Source organism: Anomaloglossus baeobatrachus, chromosome 5 (assembly GCF_048569485.1).
Source record: "Anomaloglossus baeobatrachus isolate aAnoBae1 chromosome 5, aAnoBae1.hap1, whole genome shotgun sequence".
NCBI lineage: Eukaryota > Metazoa > Chordata > Amphibia > Anura > Aromobatidae > Anomaloglossus > Anomaloglossus baeobatrachus.
In genome coordinates, this window is record NC_134357.1 from 206651775 (window position 1) to 206663302 (window position 11528).

General features: G+C 51.7%; 1 protein-coding gene across 1 annotated transcript; it reads left to right on the top strand.

Annotated features, from left to right (window-relative positions):
• The first annotated feature begins 6480 nt into the window (after positions 1-6480).
• On the top strand, positions 6481-10544 carry LOC142312707 (uncharacterized). Its single transcript, XM_075351696.1, has 2 exons — positions 6481-7054; positions 9583-10544. The coding sequence occupies exons 1-2, from the start codon at positions 6481-6483 to the stop codon at positions 10542-10544; spliced, it is 1536 nt and encodes a 511-aa protein (XP_075207811.1).
• The last annotated feature ends 984 nt before the right edge of the window (positions 10545-11528 follow it).

Sequence of the window (11528 nt, forward strand, 5' to 3'; positions counted from 1 at the left end):
CCTTAGATACAAGTAAACCTATACATGTTTGGTGTCTACAAACTCGCACTGACCTGAGGCATCACATAGATACATCAGTTTTACCATATAGTGAACACGGTGAATAAAACATCCCAAAAACTATTGTGCGATCACACTTTTTTTTGCAGTTTTTCAACACTTGGAATTTTTTTGCTGTTTTCCAGTACAATATATGGTAAAACCTATGGTTTCATTTAAAAGTACAACTCGTCCCGCAAAAAACAAGCCCTCATATGGCAAGATTGATGGAATTATAAAAAAGTTACGGCTCTTGGAAGAAAAGGAGCAAAAAACAAAAACGGAAAGTGCCCGGGGGCTGAAGGGGTTAATGGAAAACTTGAGACATATATCGTGTCCTTATCAGACTTGAAGAGATAACTGAATTTATTAAGTCCACCAAAGAATTGAAAAGAGGAAGAATGGTATTAGTCATGCAACAAGGGTGCAGACAGCCCCTAGAATGATCATAGCAGACCCACATGAGGGAGGCACATAGAGGCTGGGAAAGACCAGAGTCTGGAATTCAAACATAAACCACAAGAGATTAGAAAGTTGCCGCAACTTCCTTATATGGGAACAGACATTCCAGAGGCAGGGAGGGTGCGGAGCTGGCAGACGTAGGTCACCCAGCAGCACTTATGCATCATAAGATTTCTACTATACATATGTATAGGGGACATCAACCCACTGTACACATTGTATAACCAGCACTCTTCTTCACAGAGAATATTTTATCAATGTGAATAGTAATGTAGCAGCACCCTCTAACAGGGGCAGACACAGACTGCCCCTGTGCAAGAAATCTTTCTGAGCCCCCCTTCATAGCACAAAAAAATGATGTAAACATATAGATTGCACTGTTTATTACTAGTTTAGGACACAGCTAACAAATCAAAACAATAAATAAGTTCCATATTTACCATCTGAATATGACACAGAACAGTCCTGCAACCCTTTTATCTTGCTGCAGCTTCAGTGCTGTCTCAAATGCTTCTATTTACATTGGTTGGAGATGGCACAACACAAATACTTTGTGTGTTTTGCAGCTTGTCAGTGTTATTTGGCTCAAGTCTGAAGCCAGTGATTGTCTGCAGTGGTCACATGAGGAACCTGGGCTGTGATGTCTGCAGCCATTGTAAACAGAAGAATCAGGGAATGGAACACTAGAGCTGTCAGGTGCAAGAAACATGAGGATTTATAGTGTAACGGGGTGCCAGGGGTGCCTCCGGCCTTGTAGTCGTGGCCCTTGCTGACAGGCTTACCCCTGGTTCCACCGTCACTTTGGGGACAAGAGAGGTCTTGGTGGGGCAGAGTGTGGTGGTGCAGGTGTGGTCCGGCGCACAAATACTCTTCAGGCATGGTTCAATGCAAATAACAAACATGTTTTATTCTTCGCAAGTTTCCACACGTGGCAGTAACAAAACACAGTGCTGTGGCGCTTCCTTTAGCTGAGGGAAAGCCTGCCCTAGCGTCCCCTCAAGTGGGTGACTTGCCTGACTACTCCTCTTCGCCCGGCTCCCACTTCTGGCTACCCACAGCCCGGACCCACACCGGACTGCTTCACCCTACGAGGTTCCACCCGCTCCTGTTCTCTCCGGCTTCCTGCACTTCAGCTGCCACACTCTGCCCCTGGCTGTTCCTTCTTCTTTCCTGTCCCAGAGACAACTGCCTGTGTCACACACTTTCTTCCCTCCTAAACTGCCGGCTCCTCCTTCCCAATGTGGTGACAGCCGTCCCACCCGGCCACTAGGGGGTACCCTAACTTAACATACATACATACATTATAAGACATTTTTATTAATAACATTTCCGGGTTAACTAGGCTTCTTTGTGAGGGGTCTGCCCACCCCTTACACACCTCCCCTCTTTAAGCCTGAGCCTCCCGGCAAGGCTCCAATCTAAAATTACAACCTTTAAAACCACACAAAACATGTTCAATCAACTGCGAACCTGTCCAGCGCCCGGAGGCTTAGCAGCGCTCCCGGTCTTTGGTGTGCCCGGAGGCTTAGCAGCGCTCCCGGTCTTTGGTGTGCCCGGAGGCTTGGCAGCGCTCCCGGTCTTTGGTGGTCAACGCAGGAACTCGGAAACTTCTCTCTCAATGACGCGGAGGAGCCCCTGGCTCAGTCCAGCAAGCAGGCTCTCTCCGGAATCAGCAACTTGAACATAAAACTTTCTCCGGCTTAAACACGCCGGCATCAAACAAAACAGGCCCGCCATCTTCCGGTCTTGATGCTTATTCCGGGTGGTAGGCCCGTTGCCACTCAGCTCTCTGGGCTTGGATATATTCCGACAGGGACTGCCCGGGTAATCGGCGCAGCCTCCGGAAAGGCTCATGACTGATGAGCTGCTCCGCTGTTTCAGCCTCCGGCTTGGGCTCCTCAGCCTCTGACGGAGGTGAGGGGGTCGCTGCGCGGGACGGTGGCGGGCTGCCCATAACAATCATCGGATGGGTAGTAATGTTCTGGTTAATCGCCAGCACCGGCGAGGTTCCCTTCTCCGGGTCGATACTCTGCCCGGGCATGACTGCCGGAGCTACAGCTAAGGTATGTCGGGGACGGGAGGCTTCAGCCAGCGCCGGTCTTCGTTGCGCTTGTCGCCGGGCCTGGTGCTCTTCCCATTCTACCTCCTGCTGCCATTGGGCAGCCTCCTGTTCGGTGGGCGTACGATGCACCCCCACCGCAAACAAGCCCCGGCAGCCCACTTCCCTCAGAAATCGTACCTTTTCCCCTGGGTACAGGGTATGCAGCCGCTGCGGGAGGCCTTCTGTATCCAGGTTGACGCGATTGTAAAAATAATCGTCACCGGTTTCTCCATCCCGGATAAAGCCATATCCCTCTTTCTGATTGAATTTGACGACCACTCCGGTGGTATACTGGCACTCAAACTCTTCGCCATGGGGACCCGCCATGATCTCCCGAGCGACGGTTTCAACAAGCAGCCGCTCTTGCACTGGGTCCGGCTCAGGTGACGGGGATCTTCGGGTCGGTAGGGGAGACGGCAACACTGGATCCCAGTAGAAACCCCAGTCGTCTCTCTCCAATTTCCGAGCGTATATTTCCGCCAGAGCCAGAGTTTGACTAGGTGCTTCAGACCCCACCGCGGCTGGCGGGGGTCTCTCTGGGCAGGGATATGGGGCTCCCAGCATCCGGCTCCCCGACGGTAGTTGGGTGGCGTAGGTCGCCCGGACCTCTGTTGTGGTCGCACCGGTCTCCGCGTCCCACGTTGTGAGCCAAGTCACCCTTGTGGCTTGTCCCGGTCCTCCGGGTACAGCCGGCAAGTAGGCAGGGAATCCCTCCGCGGACACCACCTGCTTCTGACGGCTCTCGTCCAAATTCTCCATTTTTTCTGCAGCACAAGTCCTCAGTAAGGGCGTCAGGGTCAGTGGCGAGACTAGAGGAAGTGGAGGCGGGCTCACTTTTCCCGCTCTTGAGGATGCTCCACCCTTAGTCTCACACCACAGATCGACCCCTCCGCGGCGGCACTTCTTTCAACACCGCCCACTGTACATGTCTTTGTTCGTGCCCTGGGACCGGCACCTCCCCTCTTTGGGCGGAGTACTCCGAACTTCTTTTTCGGCACCGGCCAGCCCCAGGCTCTTCTTTTGGCGCCAATTTTTCGCGCGCTTTCTGCTTCTTCACAGACGACGGCCACCTTGCCGCCATCTTGTGCCCGGTCCAACGCCTCAGGCACTGTTTCTTCTTCCCACCATGGGACTGGAAATCTTCGCTGAAAGTCCGGATCAGGGGCCCTTGGCACCACTTGGTCTCCATCTTCTTGGAGCGGGTCCCCTTGCATATGATCCGGATCCTGCCGACTACGCCACATGTAACGGGGTGCCAGGGGTGCCTCCGGCCTTGTAGTCGTGGCCCTTGCTGACAGGCTTACCCCTGGTTCCACCGTCACTTTGGGGACAAGAGAGGTCTTGGTGGGGCAGAGTGTGGTGGTGCAGGTGTTGTCCGGCGCACAAATACTCTTCAGGCATGGTTCAATGCAAATAAACATGTTTTATTCTTCGCAAGTTTCCACACGTGGCAGTAACAAAACACAGTGCTGTGGCGCTTCCTTTAGCTGAGGGAAAGCCTGCCCTAGCGTCCCCTCAAGTGGGTGACTTGCCTGACTACTCCTCTTCGCCCGGCTCCCACTTCTGGCTACCCACAGCCCGGACCCACACTGGACTGCTTCACCCTATGAGGTTCCACCCGCTCCTGTTCTCTCCGGCTTCCTGCACTTCAGCTGCCACACTCTGCCCCTGGCTGTTCCTTCTTCTTTCCTGTCCCAGAGACAACTGCCTGTGTCACACACTTTCTTCCCTCCTAAACTGCCGGCTCCTCCTTCCCAATGTGGTGACAGCCGTCCTACCCGGCCACTAGGGGGTACCCTAACTTAACATACATACATACATTATAAGACATTTTTATTAATAGCATTTCCGGGTTAACTAGGCTTCTTTGTGAGGGGTCTGCCCACCCCTTACAATAGTTTATTAAAGCGATTGTCAAGACAAAAGCTCCCCATTGCCTGGAGACTACATTCTGGAAAAATAATAAAATAAATTATTCACACCTGCTTTCACCCTCCTGGATCCAGCGCCGGCCATCCTGTAGTCTGTGCCAGCATTAATTATATCACCATTCTATGGGACACAGGACCCCTGCAGCTTGTGATGCCTGCAGTTCAAGTCACCTGACCGCTGCAGCCGATCACAAGCTGCAGTGTTTGTGTGTTTGGTAACATAATTAATGCTGCACAGACCACAGGACAGCCTGTGCTGGATCCAGCAGAGCGACAGCAGGTGTGAATTATTTATTTTGTTAGTTTTACAAAATAAAACCCTTATTAGATTATTTTGCCAGATAATTTCTTTACAGTACATGTATTACTTCAGAAAACTCCTTTAAAAGGGAACCTGACAGCTGATACCCATGAGCCGTGGGCAGCCTGATACCAGGCAGTGGCTGTATAATCACATCCAGGTATGTACCAGGCAATGGCTGTATGATCACAGCCAGATATGTACCAGGCAATGGCTGTATGATCACAGCCAGATATGTACCAGGCAGTGGCTGTATGATCACAGCCAGATATGTACCAGGCAATGGCTGTATGATCACAGCCAGATATGTACCAGGCAGTGGCTGTATGATCACAGCCAGATATGTACCAGGCAATGGCTGTATGATCACAGCCAGATATGTACCAGGCAGTGGCTGTATAATCACAGCCAGATATGTACCAGGCAGTGGCTGTATGATCACAGCCAGATATGTACCAGGCAATGGCTGTATGATCACAGCCAGATATGTACCAGGCAGTGGCTGTATGATCACAGCCAGATATGTACCAGGCAGTGGCTGTATAATCACAGCCAGATATGTACCAGGCAGTGGCTGTATGATCACAGCCAGATATGTACCAGGCAGTGGCTGTATGATCACAGCTATATATGTACCAGGCAATGGCTGTATGATCACAGCCAGATATGTACCAGGCAATGGCTGTATGATCACAGCCAGACATGTACCAGGCAATGGCTGTATGATCACAGCCAGATATGTACCAGGCAGTGGCTGTATGATCACAGCCAGATAAGAGAGGCCGTACGGGGCACAGCCTTAAAAGGGCGGCCGACATGACTGGGTTAGGTCGGGAATAAGAGAGGGGGTTTTTAAAATGACGGGGGTTAGGCAGGGGTTAAAGATACTTAGATGGGGCAGGAATAGAGGAAGTTTGAATTGTGCATTATGGGCGTAGTTAGTGGGGGCGGGAACAATTAATGGGTTTATAAGGGGTGGTCAGTTAGTGGGGTCATCCATTTTGGCACAGAAAACGGTACAATCAACATGTCCTTGTGTGCCAGCTTACCTGCCCCAGAAAATGGAGTCTGTGGATGCCATTCTTCAACAGCTTAGAACCGCTGCCGGCCTGATGGGATCAGACTGGCTCCAGACTTCAGTGAACAGCCTGCTGCAAGGGGCCGGGGATGCTCCAGCTCAACCATCCCCCGAACCACGCCGGTCGCGGAGGACCAGGCCTCCGGCGCGCCTAAGCCCAGAAGCTATCCCTCGGGTCCGGCGCCGAATAAGGAGCCCCTCAGGGGACCCTTCAGGTCAGGGTGCCGCCAGGCCCGCCGCCTCGCGCCGGTCCCGTCCTGGGAGGAATCCTGCTTCACGGCGGGGCCTGCAGCAGAGGGAGGTGTCGGCCTCCCTCCCATCTAGGACAACGCAGGAGGAGACAAGAACGGCGTCGGCAGGGGCTCAGGAGCCTGCATCGCCCGCCCGGCGCAGAGGAGAGGGAGCACGGAGATCACAGGCCGGGGTCTCTCAGCGTGGGTCACGGAGCAGGCAGCAGTCGGCAGCCCCTCCTCCCTCCATAGAAGAGAACAGATCATGCCCCCCTGCAAGGGATTGGTCCTCAGAGTTGTCTGTCTCCAGCCAGCAGACGCAGCCACGCCCCCCGATGATGACAACTTCCGGCCAGCCGGGGCTGGCCCTCCCACAGCCAGTGTCAACATCCTGCCAACAGATGCTGGGCTTTCCTGGTCAGGCGATTCCTCCCGGCCAGCAGGTGCTGGGCCTGCCACCTTATGGCTTTCCTCCCGGCCAGCAGGTGCTGGGCCTGCAATCACATGGATCACCTCCCGGCCAGCAGGCTCCCGGCCAGCAGGTGCTGGGCCTGCAACCCCATGGATTACCTCCCGGCCAGCAGGTGCTGGGCCTGCCACCTTATGGATCACCTCCCGGCCAGCAGGTGCTGGGCCTGCCACCTTATGGATTACCTCCCGGCCAGCAGGTGCTGGGCATGCAACCCCACGGTTTACCTCCCGGCCAGCAGGTGCAGGGCCTGCCATTACCAGATATGCCACCCGGCCAGCAGGAGCTGGCAAGGCTACATGACCACGTCGAAAGCGATTCACTCGCATCGAGCCTCCTCCCTCAAGGCCGTGGGGGCTCTGCTAGAGTCGAATCGGAGGATGCAGGAAGGCGTCAGGAACCAGGATCTTCGGCTGCTGGGCTCACAGCACCCAGGCAGCCAGGTGAGAACCCTTCTAATTTTTCTCTTAACCACATATTACCCTCCCCTTTACTTAGTGGTGCTGAGGGGCCATCAGGGGGGGGGCAGTCAGGGGTAGATATGTTAGCACAGGGGTTGCGCACGCTAGCGGTTATTTTAGGTTCGGTGGGAGTCCAAGGGGGGATATCACCGGCGGTGTCATGGACGGGTAGCTCGAGCGTAGGTGCAGTATCGGCTGGGGGGCTTGGCGTGTTGTCTGGTGCAGTTGCCAATCCTTTGCCGGAAGTCGGGGTTCCAGCAGGGAGTGCGATTGGTGTCGGAGCACATAGTCAACCCCCTTCGGTTAGTCAGGGAGAAAAGGAAAACGACGACGTGGTACGGCTAGATGATTCAGCAAAGAGGGAGGTGTACGTCTGCTTTGTGGGGCCGTTGGGGGCCCACCTTAAACAAGAAGTGCGGGAAAAGATATGGCGTAATGAGTACGTAGATATTTTTTCCCTTTTGCCATTAGAACGTTTTAATTTAGACCGGGCTAGGAAGGATGAAGGAAAGAAAGAGGACGAAGAAAAGAGGAGGTACCGTTTAATTCCGCGGATTTTTTCTAACTGGCTGCAGGCATTCGCCATACTAGCCAGCGTGATAGGGGAAAAAGCACCGGATAATTGTTCCGGACTTTTTTGCTACATGGATGCTATTGGCGAAGCCTACAGGGTGTACGGGGGTCAGGGATGGCTTAGGTATGACGAACAATTTCGTCAACGCAAGGCGGTGCGTCCCAACATTCGTTGGGATCATAAAGATATCAGCCTTTGGATGAAGGTTTCTGCACCCAATAGGTCTGGTTTCGGTGGGCAGTCCTTTCCAGGGAGCGGAGGCGGCCCTGTCCAGGCTGGGCACACAGTTGCCCAGCAGAAAGGATTGTGCTTCCTATTTAATGAGGGGGCATGTGTAAATTCAAACACGAATGCTCTGTGTGCAATGGGAGTCATAGCGCATCCAAATGCTTTCGAGGAGGAAAGCAAAAAGGGGGAGATAATGCCGAAAAAAGGAGTGACACCGGTGCGGCTGGCAGAGATGCAGCATTTTCTAAATAGATACCCTGATCGGGCGGCGGCGTTCTTGTTGGAAGACGGTTTTAAGCATGGTTTCAGGATTCCGTTTGTTGATAGGGAGTTTAGTTTTTGTACAAAAAATTTAAAATCGGCGTTAAGATTTCCGGAAGTTGTATCTGAGAAATTAATGAAAGAGGTTGCTTTAGGTCGCATGGACGGGCCTTTCTCTGTGGCTCCCCTAAGGAACCTAAGGGTTTCTCCGCTGGGCGTGGTTCCAAAAAAGGAGCAGAACAAATTTCGGCTTATCCATCACCTGTCATTTCCCAGGGGAGCATCTGTAAATGATGGGATTGATCCGGACCTGTGTTCAGTTATTTACACTTCGTTTGACTCGGCTATCGAATGGGTGAGAAAATTTGGAAAAGGAGCTTTGTTGGTAAAAACGGATGTTGAAGCGGCGTTCCGATTATTGCCGGTTCACCCAGATTGTCTGCATTTATTAGGGTGTTTTTGCAACGGAGGTTTTTTCATTGACCGCTGTCTGCCAATGGGCTGTTCTCTGTCGTGTGCCTATTTTGAGGCTTTTAGTACATTCGTGGAGTGGGTTGTAAAGGAGGTCTCGGGTGTGAAATCTTTTATACATTATCTAGATGATTTCTTGTGTATAGGCCCGGCCGATTCTTTCGAATGCTCCCTGCTACTGCATACCATGGAAACGGTAGCTTGGAGGTTTGGCATTCCATTGGCAGCAGATAAGACGGAAGGGCCGACTATGGTATTGAGCTTCTTAGGCATTGTCATTGATACAGTAGCTATGGAGTGTCGACTACCAGAGCAAAAAGTGGCAGAGCTTTTGGCGGAGGTGAAGAGAGCCAGGCAGTTACGAAAGATAACGTTGAGAGAACTTCAGTCGCTACTTGGGAAGTTAAATTTCGCCTGCCGCATCATGCCCATGGGCAGGGCCTTTTGCCGAAGGCTGGCAATGGCAACAGGTGGGGTAAAAGCTCCTCATCATTTCATTAGGTTGAAAAAGGAACTTAGGGAGGACTTGCAGGTGTGGGCTGATTTTCTGAAAGTTTACAATGGAAAGTCGTTGTGGATGGACCCTGTGGAAAAACTGAGTGTGGCAGGCCTATTCATAAGCACGGTGGGAGCTGAGGGTTTTGGAGCATACTGTCATGGCAGCTGGATTTATGGCAAGTGGCCAATGGAGTGGAGGTCCGCGGGTTTGTTGAAAAATGTGACATTGATCGAACTGTTCCCCCTGGTAGTGGCGTTGACACTTTGGGGTGACAGGTTCAGGAATAAAAAATTGAAGTTCTGTGGCAGCAATGAAAAAGTGGTGTCAGCAATTAATTCATTGTCAGCGGCGTCCCCCCTGGTAGTTAAGGTGTTGCAAAAACTGGTTCTTTTGTGTTTGTCTTTAAATTCTTGGTTGGTCGCGGAATTTGAAGCGGGGGCACATAATCTTATCGCTGATTCAATTTCTTGTTCACAGACGGCGCTTTTTCAGAGATTGGCACCTGCAGCAGAAGCCAAAGGTCTGACTTGTCCAATGGAGTTGTGGGTTCTGCCATTCGAGCGGCAAGGAAGCTGATTTCCGGATCATTATCAGGTGGTACCTGGTCAGCCTACTCTCAGGCTTGGAAGGTTTGGGAGGATTGGAAGTTATCTGTAGGGGGCGACATGGAGGACGATGGTCGGTTGTTAATGCTAGTAGGCCATTATTGGGAAGCTGGTTGGTCGGTTCCAAAAGTTAATCGTTTTTTAGCTGGTTTAGCCTTTGGCTTCAAGGTTAGGGGCCTTAAGGATGTAACAAAATCCTTTTTAGTCGTGCAAGCGCTAAAAGGATGGAGGAGAGGTTGGAAAGTGGAAGATAAGAGAAGACCAATTTCTTACGACTTGCTGTTGAGTTTGGGGAGGCAAGTGGATAGGGTTTGTATTTCTATTTGGGAGAAGCGTCTCTTTAAGTTAGCTTTTTCCTTGGCATTCTTTGCAGCTTTGCGGTTAGGGGAGCTGGTGTGCACCTCCAGATTTAAAAGGGATGGTCTATCGAGGGATAGTGTCGATCTTTATGAGGACAGGATTGAAATATTAATTCGTTCTTCTAAAACTGATCAGTTAGGAAAAGGTTGCAGAGTGGTGGTGTTTGGAGTCCCCGGATCGGCGATGTGTCCGGTCCATTGTTTAAGGGAATTCGGTTCAGTAGCTGGTGGGGCTAACATTCCGTTGTTGGTACATGCGGATGGTTCCTCATTGTCTCGATTTCAATTTATATCTATTTTCAAACGCTGTTTGGAGCGGGGTGGTTTCTCATCAGCGGATTTTGGCAGCCATTCTTTTAGAATAGGCGCAGCCACTGAAGCAGCCAGGAGTCGGCTCAGTGATGAAGTGGTAAAAAGGATTGGAAGGTGGGAATCTGGAAGATTCAAGTCATATGTGCGAATTGACAGGTTGTGAAATGTGAAAATGTTTTTACTTTATGTTTCAGTGTCCGGTTTCTTCTTAGTTTTTTCTTTTGTTATTCCCTCAGGTGCTGGCCCTCTTCTAGTGTGGATCATGGGGCATTCTTTTGTCTTCTGGGCGGCATTGCGGGCTGCAGTTCGTCCGAGCGGTAGGCAATTACATTTCTCTAGGGAGGATGCTATACTTCGCTGGATTGGTAAACGTGGCATGGCATGGAAACAGTTCCTGCCTGAATTTAATTTTTTTGCGAGGCTGGATCGGGCCCCTGATGTGCTAGTGTTGCATATCGGGGGCAACGATCTGGGAAAAAGGCCTTTTCGGGAGCTGATAAAAGATATTAAATTTGATCTCTTGCGGTTATGGGCAATGTACCCAAAGGTAACAACAGTGTGGTCGGATATTGTCCCAAGGAAGGTCTGGCGAGATGCAAGGTCCGTAGATAGGATAAATAAGGCGCGCGTTAAGGTAAATAGAGCCGTGGGTCGCTTTATGGCCAGAAACGGTGGCGGTCCGTCATCCGGATTTGGAGTCGGGGGATGGAGAATTTTGGAGACGGGACGGAGTCCACCTAAATGCAGTGGGTTTGGACATATGGTGTGTGTCAATACAAGAAGGCATTGAGGTCGCTCTAAAGTTGTGGAGGGACATAAATGTTTGAGGTTTGCAAAACATTTATGCTGGTGGCGAAGGGGAGGAGGGTCCTCGAAGTTGGAATTTGCGGTTGGTGGCGGAACGGTGGGGGGGAACCCGTCAGGTTGTGGACCCCTCATGTGCACTCTTTATATGCCGGCGGGTAGAGGAATCCCGTGGTAGGCCTGGTGGGCCGCGGGTTGGGGACATGTGTTCAGATGAGGCCAGGTTGTTGGTTAACTGGTGCCTCCGAGCCGGTGCTTGAGCGGCTGGAGGTAAAACATCAGTCTGGCTACAGTTTGGGTAGAATACCCGTCGGCAGGTTCTTGGGGCTTCGAGGACCACCCT